The 17676-nt window shown below is 46.9% G+C and overlaps 1 protein-coding gene across 1 annotated transcript in view; it reads left to right on the top strand.

Annotated features, from left to right (window-relative positions):
* Positions 1–17676, top strand: part of Scpep1 (serine carboxypeptidase 1) — a 29262-nt gene that overhangs the window by 7322 nt on the left and 4264 nt on the right. Inside the window, exons 4-12 of the mRNA XM_028772476.1 lie at positions 2086–2241; positions 3020–3094; positions 5339–5411; positions 9162–9199; positions 10175–10303; positions 11283–11376; positions 12417–12530; positions 16476–16613; positions 17371–17534. Of these exons, the coding sequence (XP_028628309.1) occupies positions 2086–2241; positions 3020–3094; positions 5339–5411; positions 9162–9199; positions 10175–10303; positions 11283–11376; positions 12417–12530; positions 16476–16613; positions 17371–17534 (981 nt within the window). The remainder of the gene's footprint in view (positions 1–2085; positions 2242–3019; positions 3095–5338; positions 5412–9161; positions 9200–10174; positions 10304–11282; positions 11377–12416; positions 12531–16475; positions 16614–17370; positions 17535–17676) is intronic.

Below are 17676 nucleotides of genomic sequence, written 5' to 3'. Positions count from 1 at the left end.
AGGGTGGGGTCACAGAGTTAGCCATCCACCTTGGTAGGCTTTCTAGAGACCTTGGACACCTGCCTGCAGCCTTCCTTCCTGCAGCCGAGCTTCTCCCCTGTCTCAGAATGAGTGTCCTGTGGTTGTCTCTGCCTTTTCCATCTTGGTGATCTTTCTCCACTTAACCTTCACAGACTTCTAGCCAAGACTAGGCGGCAGTTCCTTCCGTGAATACTATGCTTCCCTAGTGTGCACAGAGCCCTGGAGCAAACTTCAGCGCTGTATAAACCAGGCTTGAGGATGAACATCAGTAATTTCAGTTTCCAGGACATAGGGGCCGGGAGGGTGAGGAGTGTAAGATAATCCTAGGCTGTGTACCAAGTTTAGGGCCAGCCTGGGCTATGTGAAACCCTATCTCAAAACAAGCGAAACTGAAAATCCCTGCTGGCGACCCTGTGCTTACCCACATGGTGCCCATCTGCAACCTCAGACTTTGAGTCCCATCATGTGCTACAAGTTCTGACATTTTCCTCTCTGTCCCCTCACATCTGGGCTTCATCCAGCCTGCAAGTCCCTTGTCCTCTTCCCCTGTGATATCTTCCTTGTGCTTTTTGTCCCCCCTCCCATCCCTTCCTTCTCTAAGCAACCCCTTTCTCAATTTACCACCTGACGAGTCCATCCTGCTGACTAGCTCAGCCTGGGCTCCACACACACTCTGCTCCCTCCTTTCCCACAGCACTCAGTACTGAGAATGTTCTCCAGTGTCCTCCAGCTTCTCTAGTCCTCTCATTGGGTGCTAACCCATTTTGTCCTCCTGTGACTTTGTCTCTTGGCCTGAAATTGTTCTAATTCTGCAGCTATGGCAGGAGAGTCACTCCCCTCCCCTACCCCTTGTTCTCACACTTCCTGGAACCAAAAGCCTGAGACAGGAGCAGAGCCTGAGTGGGGAGCGAGGGGCCTGGGTCCCTGTCTTGGTTCTGCTGTCCATCTCCTGTCCAGTTTTGTGGCCTTGTATAATTTCTGGCCCTTTCAGGGTTTCTCTTTCCTCATCATGAAGCACATGGCAGATACTCATCTCTGAGGATCGAGAATTCTTGGCCTCTCTGATATACATAGTAGAACAGAGTCTGTTCTTGCGGCATAAAAGGGAAGATGGGCCAATGTGGAAGTTATTCATCTGGAAGAAAACTGATGTGTGATATCTATATTTCTAAAGAAGGGAGGGTGAAGAGCATCTCATGAAGCCCACGCTGGCCTCCAGCTTACTATGTAGCCACAGATGTCCTTCAGCTTCTGATCCTGTGGCCTCCACTTTCTGTGTGCTAGGACCGTGGGAAACATCCACCACCCTCAGTTTATGCAGTGCTGGGGTTAGAACCCAGGGCATCAGGGGCGCTAGGCAAACATTCCAGGAGCTGAGCTACATCCCCAGCAGGTGATTTCTGTATTCCGCATGTATGCTCATTCCTTCAGATTACTGCTCAGACGCATGCAGCTTGGTGCTCTCTGTACTGTCACCTCTAGTGTCCTTCTGTGTGTGACCCATAATGGCTTAAAACTGTTCCTGCGTGTGTGTGTGTGTGTGTGTGTGTGTGTGTGTGTGTGTATGTATGTATCCGTGTATTCACTTTGGTTTGTTTTGAGACATGGTCTCTTATTCTGTAATTGACCTAAAACTCCCCATTTAGATTACACTGCACAGTGAGACCCAGGATATCTGCCTCCATCTCCTCAGCACTAGGGTTACAAGTGTATTTGCTGCTTTGCCTGGCTTTTTTTTTTTTTTTTTTCTTGAGATGATTCACTCTGTAGACCAGGCTGGCCTCAAACTCAGAGATCTGCCTGCCTCTGCCTCCCAAGTGCTGGGATTAAAGGTATGCCCTGCTGCCAGGCTTGCCCAACTTTTTTTTTTACATGAGTTCTAGTCATGGAATTCAGGGCCTCATGCTGGCCCACTTCTCCAACCCCCACCCCTCAAATCACTTTGAGCAATAAGATAAAATCACCACATTGATGTTACCATAAACGTTGTTTTGCTGAGTTGCTAGGAAGATAACTGGTAACTAACCACTGATTGCCATGCTTGCTTCTTCTGGGTGGCTGCAGCTGCAGTGGGCCAGTCTTCTGTTTGTGGATAATCCTGTGGGTACAGGCTTCAGCTACGTGAACACAACAGATGCTTATGCAAAGGACCTGGACATGGTGGCTTCTGACATGATGGTTCTCCTGAAATCCTTCTTTGATTGCCATAAAGAATTCCAGGTAATTCTGCAGCTTAGGCAAGAAAGACCAGCAAGAGGGACGGGATTCTTCAGAATACTGAGCTCCCCCAAGAGCTGAGTGCCATAGAACAGCTGGGACTGCACAGAGAGACAAGCAAAACCAGTGGCAGCTGGTTTTCAGAGCCTGCCTCTTTCCTTCCTAGGTTGTAGGCTTTGACTTTCTTCCATCTGACTAGACATCATTAATCAGATTTGAGGACAGACACAAAAGCAGACTGGTTTTATCTAGCATTGTACACTTTAGAAATTTGAAGATAATTTGTGTGAATTGAAAGGTAATCGGGCTGGAGAGATGGCTCAGGGGTTAAGAGCACTGACTGCTATTCCATAGGTCCTGAGTTCAGTTCCCAGCAACCACATGGTAGCTCACCACCATCTGTAATGGGATCTGATGCTCTCTTCTGGTATGTCTGAAGAGAGTGACAGTGTACTCATATACATAAAAATAAATAAATCTGAAAGAAAGAAAGAAAGAAAGAAAGAAAGAAAGAAAGAAAGAAAGAAAGAAAGAAAGAAAGAAAGAGAGAGAGAAAGGTAATCAGGGAGCCGGGCAGGGGTAGAGCACACCTTTAATCCTAGCACTTGGGAGTCAGAGGCAGGTGGATGGATCTCTGTGAGTTCATCCAAACCTGGTCTACAGAGTTGAGTTCTAGGATAGCCAGGGCTACACAGAGAAATCCTGTCTCAAAAAACAAAGAAAGGAAGGAAGGCAGGCAGTCAGGATGTTTTAATTCTTTATACATTCCATATCTTGCTAGACGGTTCCATTCTACATTTTCTCAGAATCCTACGGAGGAAAGATGGCTGCTGGCATCAGTTTAGAACTTTACAAGGTAAGCAGGAGGGTAACTCTGTTACTGTTTTGAAACAAAAACTGGGTTGTCACTTTCATATATACCTGGCGGATACTGAACAGACCTTAGTTATTTTAAAAGTTTATTGTATGTGCACGCGCGTGCTGTGCTATGGTGTGGGTGTGGGTGGAGGTGAGAAGGCAGCTTCCTGGAGTCATTTCCTCCCACTGTGGGATTGGGGGGTCAATCAGGTTGTCAAGCATGGCGTCACACATACCTGCAGGCAAACATTCACACATACTAAATCAAAATACATAGATTTTAAAAGATTTCTTTTGTTCCTTTGAAATTCTTAATGCGTATTAGTGCTTTGCCTGCATGTACATCTGTGTGTCATAGACCTGATTATTTGTGTGTGTGTGTGTGTGTGTGTGTGTGTGTGTGTGTGTGTGTATACGTGTGTACGTACGTATGTATGTATGTATGTATGTGCATGCCTGGTATCTGCAGAGACTAGACGAGGGTACTGGATCCCCCTGGAACTGGAAATAGATCCAGTTATGATCTGCCATGTAGATGTTGGGAATGGAACCAGAGTCCTCTAAAAGAACAACTAGTGTTCTTTTTTTTCTTTCTTGGTTTTTCGAGATAGGGTTTCTCTGTGTAGCCCTGGCTATCCTGGAACTCACTCTGTAGACCAGGCTGGCCTCAAACTCAGAAATCCGGCTGCCTCTGCCTCCCAAGTGCTGGGATTAAAGGCATGCGCCACCACCGCCCAGCTCAACTAGTGTTCTTAACCTCTGAGCCATCTCTCCAGCACCTAAGTCTTTACTATAAACTAGCTAGCATAACTATATACTATACTATATATACTATATATAGTATATAGCTACCATATATAGTTATATACTATACTATATAGTATAATAGCATAGTGTAGTATAGTAGTATACTGTAGTGTACTAGTATATATGGTTATAAAACTACTATAAACTGTATAGTTCAGACATTAGGAGGCTGAGGAAGGAGGTTGAGTTTGAAACCAGTTGGTTTTAAGACAGGGCTGCTCTGTGTCTCAAAAAAAACACCTTATCTACTACATAGCCTTGCCACTGTTGAGTACTTAGTAATACTTTCTACTCACATACCTGAAATCCTAACCAAAATGCAGTCACACTGTGTGTAACCTGTCTCCATCAGTGGGTCCCCTCCTTCTCCCTGCAGCACTTTAAACCCCCTGTATTCAGACTGCTTTAGATGGTCCCAACATGTCTTTTAAGATAGCTTGTCTAAGCTAATGCATAGTCCAGGCGACATCTGGCTGTGAAGTCCCTAGAGGCCCTTCATCTAGCACAGTCCCTTTTTCTATGTGTGTACTTATTTAATTAGAAACAATGTCCTGCTATGTACCCCTAGCTGGACTGGTAGTAACTTGCTACATGCTGTGTAGTCTGGCCTGGTCTTGTTGCAGTCTACTGTCATGGGCTTTCTGAATTCTTCACCTTCTCTCCCTCCCTCCTTCCTTCCATCCCTCCTTCCCTCCCTCCCTCCCTTTGCCCTGGTCCACTTGGCCAGCCTCCTAGTCTCTTTATTTTCCAGTTACGCACAACTGTGTAAGCTAATTCATATGTGTTTCCCCCACCTTTGTACATGTGCTATCATATATGATACCCCAGCTTATATTCCATTTTATTCTAGTGATCGACAATAATATTCGGTGGGAATATTCTCACTTCGATTCGTAAGGCGCTTTCTCCTGCTTTCCCCTGAACTTTATCCCGTATGATGGTTCGCGTGGCTCATCAACCCGGCGAGTGCTGAGGTTATGAGGAAGTTATGAATGAATGAGCTTCCTGCCTGGGGACAGGTGCAAAGAAGGATGAGCTTCCTGGCCTGTGTGTGGGTTCCACCCTCAAGGATGTCCTGAGGAGCCCCAGTCTGCGCCCACTGCTTGGCAGAGGCGCCTGTACTCAAGGAGCTCGTCAGCACCTCAGGAGGCTCCCAGACCTCAGGACACCAATGTGCCTAGGCTCTCAAAGACAACTTAGGGACACATCCCATCCGTGTCCCGAGGACACAAGTTAAGCAGAGCAGTAGCCCCTCCTCATTAAGTGCTCAATAGCCCTTCCTCGAATTATCAGTGGTGGTAGGCAGGGCATGGTCTCCTGACGCCTGGGGAAACTTAGGTGGTGGGTTAGGAGAAGCCTTGAGTATGTGCCTCTGTGGAGGAGGGATGGAGGCCTGGGTGCCCTTGGTCAGAGCATCTCTTGGCTTTTTTTTCAGGCCATTCAGCAAGGAACCATCAAGTGCAACTTTTCTGGAGTTGCTTTGGGTGACTCCTGGATCTCCCCTGTGGGTAAGTATGGAGTTTTTAGTCATCTCTCTCTTCTAACCCTGACCCTTCCTGTGACTTTGGACTTACTGTGTGACTTTTCTGGAGAAACATGGAAGTCCTCAGTACCAACAGACTGAAGGATTCCATCCAAGTCCTGCTTGCTGGGCCAGGGTGTATATGAGTGCTACTTACAAAAGCCTAGGTGACTCTTGTAGACCAGGACACTGAAAAGTCCCATACTTATCAAATAAAAATTAAAAAAAAATTTTTTTTTTTTTTGAGACAAGGTCTTTGTATATAGCCCTGGCTGTCCTGCAACTCACTAGATAGACCAGGCTGGCCTTAAACTCACAAGAGATCCTGCTGCCTCTGAAGTGCTGGGATTAAAGGAGTGCTCCACCACACTCAGCCCAGCCAATATTTAAAAATTAGTGTTGATGATGATGATGGTGATAACTGTGTGTGTGTGTGTGTGTGCGTGTGTGTGTTAGTGTTAGTGAGGGGGGTCATGGTGCATATGTAGAGGTCAGAGGACAACTTGGTGGAGTTGATTCTTTTTTTTCTACATTTTTGTGGGATCTGTGAGTTTGAGCCATCCTGCGGGGCCCCCAGGCAACCTTTAACATTGTATGTTTTAATATTTCTAAGATTGTGTTTAGTGAGGCTGGAGGGTAGTGGGCTTGGCATCTGAAGGAAGTGTCAAGGTCTTACGATCTCCTTTCCTCCCTTGATCACTATATTATCATGAGCCTAGCTAGCTGTTGTATAGTTCTGTTTATTTTGTTGCCTTGACTATAGTTCAAGGTCCCTCTAAATCACCACAGCCACTCTGTGCTGTGGTGGTGACCATGTCAAGCCAGAGAGCAATAGCCATCCCTTGGGGCTATGCTGTTGAGACAAAACAGGAGGACAGCAGAAGTTTCTGGGTTCTTGGAGAAGCTATCACAGAAAGCATCCATTCACCCCAAGAGCATCCAAGAGGCGTGGGCATGAACCGTCTTTGGCACAGCCTCTGCCAGCAGGCTGAGTCCTCTGAAGGGATTTTCCCAGCAAAGGAATCAAAGTCTACCGCAGGAAATGCTCCCAACATTCCTGCAGATGATGAAATACACCCCCACACAGCGTGAGTGGCCTCATGAAGAGGAGCCCCAGTTCTGTATGAGTCAGCACAGGGTGGACCGTGTCACCAGCTCCCCCTCCCCAGCATCCAGATACTGAAAGAGCATCTGCAGTGAACTTTCCTTCCATGGCTGCTGGTGCTGCTGGTGCTGCTGGTGCTCATGGTGATGCTGCTGTTTGTGAGGCAAGGTTGGCATCGGGTCTTGCAACTCTGAGGTCTGCACTTTCGTAATCCTTTGGGAACACAGACAGGAGTGGTCTATCTTGCACATAATCAGGGTTTGGCTTCAGGCATCACTGATCATCTTGGCCAGCTTAACTCTCGGGTTCCCTCAACCTCAACACCACAGCCATTTGGAGTAGTACAGGTTGTTGTTGTTGTTGTTGGGAATTATTCTGAGTATTAAGGACTTTAAAAGGGTTTTGTCATGTGTATGTTAGGGGCGGGGAAGCAATGTGTGCCAGATGTATGCATATGGTATATTACTACATGTGTGCAAGTGCATGTGCCCACACATGCATGCATGCATAAGCCAGAAGGCAACATCTTCCTCTATCACTTTATCTTTTGTCTTTAAAAAAAAAAATTCTTTTGAGATTTTATTTATTTTCATTTCATGTATATGGCTGTTTGCCTACATACATATGTATCTATGTACCGTATGCATACAATGCCCTCGGGGGCCAGAAGAAGGCCTCGGTCCTCTGTTACAGGTGATTGTGGACACAAGAGCTGGGTGCTGAGAATCAAACTTGGTCCTTTGGGAAAGCAGCAAGTGCTTTTAACTGCTGAGCTACCCCTCCCCCAGCTCCCCCACATTTTTTTTTTTAAGATTTATTATGTATAGAGCATTCTGCCCACATATATGCCTGCAGGCCAGAAGAGGGCATCAGATCCCATTACAGATGATTGTGAGCCACCATATGGTTGTTGGGATTTGAACTCAGGACCTCTGGAAGAGCAGCCAGTGCTCTTAACCTCTGAACCATCTCTCCAACCCAACATTTTATCTATCTTCCCTCCCTCCCTACCTCCCTCCCACCTTTCTTTCTTTCTTTCTTTCTTTCTTTCTTTCTTTCTTTCCTTTTTAAGATGTATTTATTTGTCCGGGCAGAGGTGATGCACACCTTTAATCCCAGCACTTGGGAGGCAGAGGCAGGCAGATTTCTGAGTTCAAGGCCAGCCTGGTCTACAGAGTGAGTTCCAGGACAGCCAGAGCTATACAGAGAAATCCTGTCTCGAAAAACAAACAAAAAAAACAAAAAACAAAAAAAGATGTATTTATTGTATGTATATGAGTGCTCTATCTGCATGTACAGCTGCATGCCAGAAGAGGGCATCAGATCCCATTGCAGATGGTTGTCAGCCACCATGTGGTTGCTGGGAAATGAACTCAGGACCTCTGGGAGAGCAGCTAAGCCATGTCTCCAGTTACCACAGCATTATTTCTTAAGATAGGGTGTCTCCCTAAACCTGGAACTACATTGGTAGCCAGTAAGCCCAACAGTCTTCCTGTCTCTGCCCACCACAGAGCTGGGATTATAGGCACATGCAACCAAACCTGACCTTGTTTGTGGGTTTGAGGATTTGAACTCAGATCCTCATGCTTGTGCAGCAAGCACACTTATCTGCTGAGCCATCTCACCAGCCCTCATGGTTGGATATTTGTCTGTAGCATCCCCATCCTCTGGTCATGAGATGCCAGTAGGATCACTCAACATGACAAGAAATGTCTTCAGATATTCTTTTGGGGACTAAATGGCTCCTAGTTGGAGGGTTCTAAGCCGCAGAGTGACACTCTCAAATGTGTTCGGTCCATGTAAGTCCTTGATATTTTGTTGGCATGTTCCAGTAGCTTGTATCTTACCTGGTGGGGATGTGGTAGCGGTAGCCTTAGACTTGCCCCAACAGTTCATGGCTTACTATGTTCCCGGAAGGTAATCGTCTGTGTGTGTGTGTGTTTTTTTTTGTTTTTTTTTTTTTTTTTAGACAGTGTTTTTCTGTGTAGCCCTGGCCATCCTAGAATTCACTCTCTAGACCAGGCTGGCCTCAGACTCAGAGATCCACTTTCCTCTGCCTCCCAAGTGCTGGGATTAAAGGCCTGCACCACTACGCCTGGCTGTGTTACTCATTTTGAAGTCTCCTTGAACCTGTTTGCTTCCCTTAGCCCCTTTAGTAGTTTCCCAGTGTATAGTTTGCAGAGTAGCCACAGACAGGAGTTAGAGTCATGTTAGCTTTCCTACAGTAGGGTGGGAGAAGCGAATGCCTCTGCTGGAGGAGTAAATAGATTGCAGAGGCAGTGTGGGTGGGGAAATCTTTGATGCTGTCAGGAACCTAGAAGGCTGCAGAGACAAGCAAGCCTCCAGGACACACCCACCACCTGGCTATGTGGTGTATCTGCCCAGGATACCCTGCTAAGCAGAATTCAAGTCAGGTCAACATGCCACTGGACCTTAGAACTGGCGGGAAGGCCATCTTTCAGCCACCCAGATGTCATCCATTTCTGCTCGGATACTAGGGGCACTCTGGAGTATTTACCCTCAAAGTCACTGGGTTTCTTGCTCCTGTCTCTTTGTGCTTTGAAGGAAAGCCATTGTGGGGTAGTCTTTTGGAAAGACGTAGCTAATTTGTATCCATCTGGTTTTCTTTAGATTCAGTGCTGTCCTGGGGGCCTTACCTGTACAGCATGGTAAGTAGGGTGGGTCCTGCCCTCTGCGTCTCCCTGGGAAACCACCCCACTGACTTCTCAGAGCTCTGATCTCCTTTGGTCTCTGGGGAGCGTGTATTAGTTATTATTCTTGTGAGCTGACAGGAAGCAACTGAAGGGCAGAAGGATTTGTTTTTAAGCTTGAAAGGCTGTGGTCTGTAGCAGCAGGGCTGGGAGGCTGCTTGCTTGTATCTGGGTGGAGCAGGGAGCAAAGAGAGGAGTTATGGTCCTCATCGGGCGTTCCTTTCCCCTTTATATTCAGTCTGAGACCCCAGTCGATGATTGTCCATGGCACACTCAGCATCAGGCCTCACTGATGCCCTAGGGATTTCTTTTGAAAAACTGTGTGTCTGTGTGTGTGTGTGTGTGTGTGTGTGTGTGTGTGTGTGTGTGTGTGTGTGTGTCTATGTGTGTCTGTGTTTTGTTGCTGGGAATCAAATCCTCCCTCATGCAAAGCAAGTACTGCCTACTGAGTTTAGCCCTGAGAGTGGGGTGGGGGTGTCCTGTAGCTTCTTGTCTACTCTGCCAACTGAGCTACATCCTTAGCCCCTCCCCCCAAACCTGTGTAGACCAGGATGACCTAAAACTCCTAGAGATCCACCTACCTCTGTCTCTATTCCAGCCCAATACACGACCTTGAATTCTCTTGTTCTGATACAGCCTTTTATCTACCCCTCCCCCAAAGCTGAAAGTTTGTGATAAATTTTCATGCACCCATACCCTTGATTCATTTAATGGTCTGCTCTGCTTCTCCCATCAATGAGTATGGGTTGGGGCTGGGAGCTATAACGTGTTGGTAGAACACTACCTAGAATGCAGACTTCTGACATTCTAACACTCTTCTTAGATAAGCTCCCATTTCTCCCCCACTCCCTCTCTCTCTCCTTACCAGCTGCAGTGGTACCAGATTCTCCATTCCTAATCGAGTGGGCTTTTTGTCCTCTGTTTATCTTCCAGTCTCTCCTTGATAATCAAGGCTTGGCTGAGGTGTCTGACATTGCAGAGCAAGTCCTCGATGCTGTAAACAAGGGCTTCTACAAGGAGGCCACTCAGCTGTGGGGAAAAGCAGAAATGATCATTGAGAAGGTAAGGTTCTGAACTAGGGCTATCAAGACATGGCTTTTTCCCAGTAGGGTGGGTGAATGGGACCCGTGGTTGATGTTATCAGGATCAGACTTATCCTGCCTCTCATGAAGATTTAGAACTGCTTGTATGCTCAATGATAAACTTATAGGACCTCAGCAATGACATAGTGGCCCTTTATAGGGTCAAAAAACCTCCTAGGCTTGAAAGACTTATCCCTGATTGAATGTTTGGATTCTGTAAGAAATAACTGGTGGCCCAGCTCGGTAGTCCAGGAGTGTAATCAGTCTCCCAGCACTTGGGAGGTAGAGTCAGGGGGATCAGAAGTTCAGGGGTTCTTTAGCTACATGGTAAGTTTAAGGTCAGCTTAGGCTATGTGAGACCCTGATTCTAAAACAAAATGGCAACAAAAATCCAACAGACAAAAAAACATGGCCCAGCGGCTTCATGGTACCGTACATCTGTAACCTAGCACTTAAAAGAAGCAGCAGGATCAGGAGTTCCAGTTATCTCTGCTAAATATCGAGTTTGAGGCCCACTTGCACGGAGATAACATTGCAAAACACCAGAGATAAGGGATTGCCTTGCTGGGGGGGGGGGGGACCGCCTTGGGGGGGGGTGGGGGGGGACACGACGGCACGGGAAGCAAAGACAACTTGTTTTCTTACCAGGATCCTCGTTAAGTAACATTCTTCCTTGAAATGGAAGGAAAGGGTGAGACGGCCAAGAGCACCCTCCATCACTCTGGGGGTCCTTGTACACTGACTCACAGGCCCTTGGGTTCCGCTGGTGCCAGGGTTCCCGTGAGCTATGTGCTGCAGGCACATGGGAGGCCACAGCTGCTGTCTATGTCTTCTGAGTGGCTTTTTACTAGTCCAGTAAATTTACAAGCTCAAGGTCATCCTGGGAAAGCCAAGCAGTTTCTGATTTGCAACTTTGGTAGACAGGGAAAGAACCCATCCAAATGTGCTCTTGATTTCAGAACACCGACGGGGTGAACTTCTATAACATCCTAACTAAAAGCACCCCCGAGAATGCTATGGAATCAAGCCTTGAGTTCCTCCGGAGCCCCTTAGGTGAGTGGACCTCACTGCTCTTGGTCCCTAGCCCAGCCTCTGTGCAGGAGGACCTGTCCTGTCACTAACATGCCATTTATGTAACAGGATATTCACGCCTTTTAAGTGTAGTTTGCAGTGGCTGTAAGTATATTCACAGAATTGCACAGTCACCACCACGATCCAGTTTTAGAATATCCCCATCACCCCAAAAGATCCCACACATCTGCTTGCTTCTCCTTCCCACTCCCAGCCTGAGGCAATCACTAAGCCTCTTTCTGTTTCTCTATTTGGCTTAACATTCTATATAAATGGAATCCTACAGCAATTCCCTTTTTTTTTTTTTTTTTTTCATGACAAGAGTTTCTCCATGTAGCCCTGGCTGTCCTGAAACTGACTCTGTAGATCACACTGGCCTCCAACTCACAGAGATCCTCCTGCCTCTGCCTCCTGAGTTCTAGGATTAAAGGTGTGCCACCACCACCACTGCCTGGCTCTTTGTCTGGTTTTTGTTGCTTACCATGCTTAAACACTTGATCTTAGCCAAAAGGGCCAGGAAGCAATGGGAACCTTTAGGTAAGTGAAGGCTTGGGATGATGCCCAGGACCAAGTGCACGCAGAGCACCTGATCTCCCACTGAGGTGCATGTGGGGAAGCAGCTTCTGCTCACTGAAGTGCAGTGTCAGGTCCCTGCAGGGCTGACTGTAGTGGTCACTCATCTGACCCAGGTTGGCTTTGATTGTAAAATGCCTGAAACCCTCCCCCAGTAAGCAAAAACCACACAAAACCTGCTAAATGCCTCTGGATTCCTCTTCTCAGCTGACTTTGTTTGTTCTGGGTAATCCCAGTGGCCCTAAAGTTCACAGTTATCAATACTAACAGATCTCCTTTCAACCTGCTTCTGGCTTCCTTCCTCCTCTCCATCGATCAAAGTGACACTTTCTCCTTTTCCAGGAAAAAGTCTCTCTCCATTGTGTTGTCTTCCCCCAGCAGCTTGGGGAAAACCATCTGTGGGGTTCTGATCTAGCCCTCGGACTCACGGTATACCAGTTTGCTTTCAGTTCGTCTCTGTCAGCGCCATGTGAGACACCTCCAAGGGGACGCCTTAAGTCAACTCATGAATGGCCCCATCAAAAAGAAGCTCAAAATTATCCCTGAGGATATCTCCTGGGGAGGTATGAAAGTGCCCTAATCAAATGCTGTTTGGGGGGGGGGGGGGGATGCAGATTAGTATGGCCTTAGTATGGAGAATGGGTTTCCTCGTGATGATGGTCGTTGTAAGTAAAATGATCTTACCATCCACAGCAGATGTAGAATCAGCGATGTGGCAAAAGTGATTCATCATAAGGAGCTGGCAGAGAACTGGGTAGGAGGAGGCGTGGCGTGTGATCGGTTGTGATCGGCTGGAGGTATGGGTGCATGGGGACTAGTGCACCCTTTACTTTTGTAGCACACTGAGAAAATAAGAGTGGGGCATGGTAGTACTTGCCCGGAAATCTCAGTACTGAGGAAGCTGATACAGGAGCGTCACAAGTTTAAGGCCCACCTGGGCAACTTAGCAAAACGGTCTCTTAAAAATAAAGGGCTGGGGAGATGCACAGTGATGTTTTTAGTTTTTATTTATTTATTTATTTATTTATTTATTTATTTATTTTGTGGTTTTTCGACACAGAGTTTCTCTGTGTAGCCCTGGCTGTCCTGGAACTCACTCTGTAGACCAGGCTGGCCTTGAACTCAGAAATCTGCCTGCTTCTGCCTCCCAAGTGCTGGGATTAAAGGCATGTGCCACCACTGCCCGGCTTTTTTTGTTTCTTTGTTTTTTTGTTTTTTGTTTTGAGATACACAGTGATTAAAGGGGCTTGCTATCAAACCTGATGACCAGAATTCAGTCTCTGGGACTCACATGCTGGAAGAAAGGAACTGACTCCCAGAAGTTATCCTCTGGCCTCTACGTGTGCACCATGTGTATCTGTCTCCACCTCCATCCTGCACCCCCCTGCCACTGCCACTCATCAGTAAATAAGTAGAAATTTTAAAATTGTGATTTAAAAAAAGGTTACATATAAGGCCACAGCTGGCCATGTGTGAGATTTCTAGCCAAAGGTCCTTTGCAGGACATCAGACGGTCCATGTACATAGGCCGGTTTTGACCGGTTCCCGTGCTGGCCTTTCAAACATACTAGTACTAGATACGGCCTGCCCTGTGCCTTCTGCTCTGAAGGTCACCATGTAGAAATACTTGAGTCTTTGGAGACCAAGTCCAGATAGAAACCCTGGGTAAGTTCCTACTCAGTCCCATGGGGGAGCCTTTGAACAAGCAGAGTAGCATTTATTTGGTTTACATCCAAGATACCCCAGGTCAAGGAGTCTTTTTCTCCCGTGTAGCTGCTGAGGGCTATGTGTGGTTACTCTATCACAGTCTGCATTGTAATGGGTTGCCCTGATGCTGCCTTCTGTTCTAATGCTGGTACTGGTTCCTCAAGACCTGGTTGCCCCAGAGAGAAGAGAGTCTGCATGTAATGTTTTTTAAAGATGTATTTATTTATTTATTTATTTATTTATTTATTTATTATTTAATGTGTATGAATACACTGTTGCTATCCTCAGACACCCAGAAGAAGGTGTCAGGTCCCATTACAGGTGGTTGTGAGCCACCGCTCGGTTGCTGGGAATTGAACTCAAAAGCAGTCAGTGCTCTTTAAGGCTGAACCAATAGTTTTAAATCAAGGAACAGGGTGTACACACCAATAGCTTGTAAACATGAGCAGCTACTCCTTGGCCTAGACCTAGAGATACAGAATTTAGCATTACAATACATCACACACTGACCTAAGTGATACTATGTGACCTTGCCCCCAAGTAATTTGTGATGCTGACAGCCAATAGCTGAGCAGATATCTACCCTCTACGCTATTAGAATCTACTTGACTGTCGATAACCGTAAGTTATTTCTTACTATGTTTCCTCTGGGCTGCTCTTAACTCCAGTTGGCCAGCCCTCAGGGCCACGTTTTCATGACTCACCTAACCCATGGTGGCTTCTCCTCCATTTACCCCCTTCTCCTCTTTGTGGTTCTCCTCCAACACCCCCGCCCCAAGCCTGGGAATCCTAAACCCCACTATATCTCTTCTCCCCAGCTATTGGCTATAGGCATCTTTATTTACCAATCAGAAATAACTTAGGGGCAAGGTCTCAAAGTGTCACTTAGGTCTACGTGTGGACTGGGCAACCAGGTGTTGAGGAACCAGTACTAGCATTAGAATACATGCAGCATCTGGCCAACCCACTACACTACACCCATCACTGGGGCCTCCTTCCTGATTTAGTGTCTTTATGTCTCTGAGTCAAATAAAAGGCTTCTGATGCTTCATTGGTCTGAGTATAGTGGCAGACACCTGCAGTACTCAGCAGGCTGAGGCAGGAGGATAGAGAGGTCAGGACCTATATGGACTACATAGCAAAATCTTGTCTTTAAATAAATAGCAGGGTGTACTGGCTGCATGTGTGAACGGAGCATTTGGGGTGCAGAGGCAGGAATATCACGGGGGGATCTAGGTCAGCCTTGGCGAGAGAGGCCTTGTCTAAAAAAAAAAAAAATCAAGTAAGGACTGGAGAGATGACTCATGGTGGATGTTCTTGCAGTTCTTGCAGAGGACCTGAGTTTGGTTCCCACCACCCATGCTGGGTAGCTTATGACCACCTATAACTCCAGTTCCGGGGAATCTGATGCCCTCTTCTGGCCTCTGTGGGCACCACATGCATGTGGCACACCGAAATATACGCAGGCACATGTACATACACATAAAAAGGAAATAAATCTTTTTTAAAAACACAAAGAATTAAAACAGATAAGCCATCTTTGACTCTGAGTTGCAGTTGGTCGGTCATTCCCGAATTCGAGTCTTAGAGCATCCTTGGCTCACCCAGCCTGTGTTCCTCAGCCTCTGAGCCCTGTTTACTTGAACTTTGTCCAGGCTCCTTATCTTCCAGGGTAGTGATGAGGAAGTAGAAATTGCTTCTGTAATGTGTATCTAGTGCTTGTCAGATAAACAGAGAAGCATAGGTGTCATCCGTTTAGACGATGGAACAAGTGGTCGAGCATCAGCAGGAATGTACTGTCTGCTGTCCGGCCTGGCACTTGTTAGGCATTTGCCTTTCCTGAAGGCCTGCTCTAAAGTAGCTCAGGTCTGGTTTGGTTTGTGGTAAGATAGCTCCCTGTCCAGGTTCAGAACAAGGGACATGGCCTTGGTACCACTTAGCACTCTGGCCCAAAGCACAGTTGATTCCCAAGTGGAGCAGCTAAACGTTTAATGGGCCTCTGCCTCTCTGTTTCCTTCTGAGGATTTTAGCTCCTCATTGCACATGGCATGTACCCTCAACACAAGCTCCCAAGCAAAGGAACAATGTGCACTATTTTTATTTCCTTCTTGCTGACCACTTGGTCCCTCTGTGGCATCTGTCATTTCAACATTGCTTCCTAGGTGTAGGGGTGAATATAGCTACACCACTCTGGCTCCTGGCAGGTCGAATATGCACACTTGCCCAGGAGCTATCTGGAGTCTCAAAAGAAAGGCTCATGCGGGAGCACCAGCCAGTTAATTTTAATGTGCCTTGACTCGATCAAAGACTGGGCAATTCTAATCCTCTACCCGGCTAGCATACATTTCCCTCCAGTATTCCTGGCTCCTAACCCTTCCCCTGCTACCCCAGGCCCAATCGGGAAAGTGGCCAGTAGCTGTTGGCTCTTTATTGATGGATCAAAAACCAGTTGGGGATAAGAACCTTCAGGGTTTGGACACGCAGATTCCAGAATTTGGGGGCTGAATCAATTCAAAGCATTAGAACCAATCCCCAACACCTAGGAACTTTTAGGAACCATACTTTAGGATGCCTGGGCTAAAAGATACTTTTTTTTTTTTTTGGACTTTTTGAGACAGGGTCTCTCTGTGTAGCCCTGGCTGTCCTGGAACTCACTCTGTAGACCAGGCTGACCTCGAACTCAGAAATCCGCCTGTCTCTGCCTCCCAAGTGCTGGGATTAAAGGCGTGCACCACCACCGCCTGGCTGAAAGATACTTCTTAATTCCAACCTGCCACCTCTTTCTCCTTCACCCTTTGTAGCCCAGGCATCTTACGTCTTCATAAGCATGGAAGGGGACTTCATGAAGCCTGCCATCGACATCGTGGATAAGTTGCTGGCAGCAGGGGTCAATGTGACTGTGTACAATGGACAGCTGGATCTCATTGTGGATACCATAGGTAGGAGCCAACTCTGAGGGACACGGAAGCAACCATGGGTCAAGCTAAAAGGAAACAGCCTTGGATGCATTAGCCTTGGGATTGGTGGAATTAACGCCAGGAGGAATACCATTTCCTGCTACATCCAGCCATTCCTGATTTTGACTCTTGAGCTGTGATGCATGAGAGAATTCTAGCGTTTTCCAATTCTGGGGTACCTGGGTATGTTAAAAGAATAAATATCTACCCTACCTCCTGCCAAAGTCTTCCTGGCCCTTGGGCAGATACTTACTACTTAATTGAGGGAAAGTTTATTTTTGTGGTGTTACAGGAAATGTTAAACACTAACTTCTACAGCTCTGTTTCCAAGGCCCCGGGAGAACTGGGCCTCAGGAGTTCTGTACTCTCTCAGTATCCCGTGCCTATGATTATAGCTAGCTACTGAAGCTGAGAGGGTATCAGTACAATCACAAAGCAGCAGAGTGAGTTCAAGGCCAGCCTGGGACACTTGAAAGTTAGTAAGACAGTCTAAAAAAAAAGAGGCTGAGACATTTAAAAGCTTAAAAAAATAGCCAGATCCAGCCCAAGTATTGATGGGACTCTTTAGGAAGAGGGTGGGTGCCCAGGCCCCACCAAGAACTTCCGTGATACAATCCCAGTGAGTCTCAGTACAGTGTACATTACAGTTGGGAAGCACTGTTTTAAGGCCTAGATTTTTCCCTCCTCTGTTCTCCACCAAACCCTTAATACTGATCTGATCCTTGGGCCCCCTCATTAGGTCAGGAGTCCTGGGTTCAGAAGCTGAAGTGGCCACAGCTGTCCAAATTCAATCAGCTAAAATGGAAGGCCCTGTACACCGATCCTAAGTCTTCAGAAACATCGGCGTTCGTCAAGTCCTATGAGAACCTATCGTTCTACTGGATCCTAAAGGCGGGTCACATGGTGAGTGCTCTGCCACAGTGTGTCACGAACATGTCCACTGCCTGGACTGGCCTTCAAAAAAGAGCTTCAGGCTTGGGAGTATTTGGAGTTTCTCTCTCTCTCTCTCTCTCTCTCTCTCTCTCTCTCTCTCTCTCTCTCTCTC

Source organism: Grammomys surdaster, unplaced genomic scaffold (genome assembly GCF_004785775.1).
Source record: "Grammomys surdaster isolate TR1022 unplaced genomic scaffold, NIH_TR_1.0 213, whole genome shotgun sequence".
Taxonomy (NCBI): Eukaryota; Metazoa; Chordata; class Mammalia; order Rodentia; family Muridae; genus Grammomys; species Grammomys surdaster.
The sequence above is the reverse complement of the archived record's forward strand: the minus strand, read 5'-3'. Positions and strand labels throughout refer to the sequence as shown.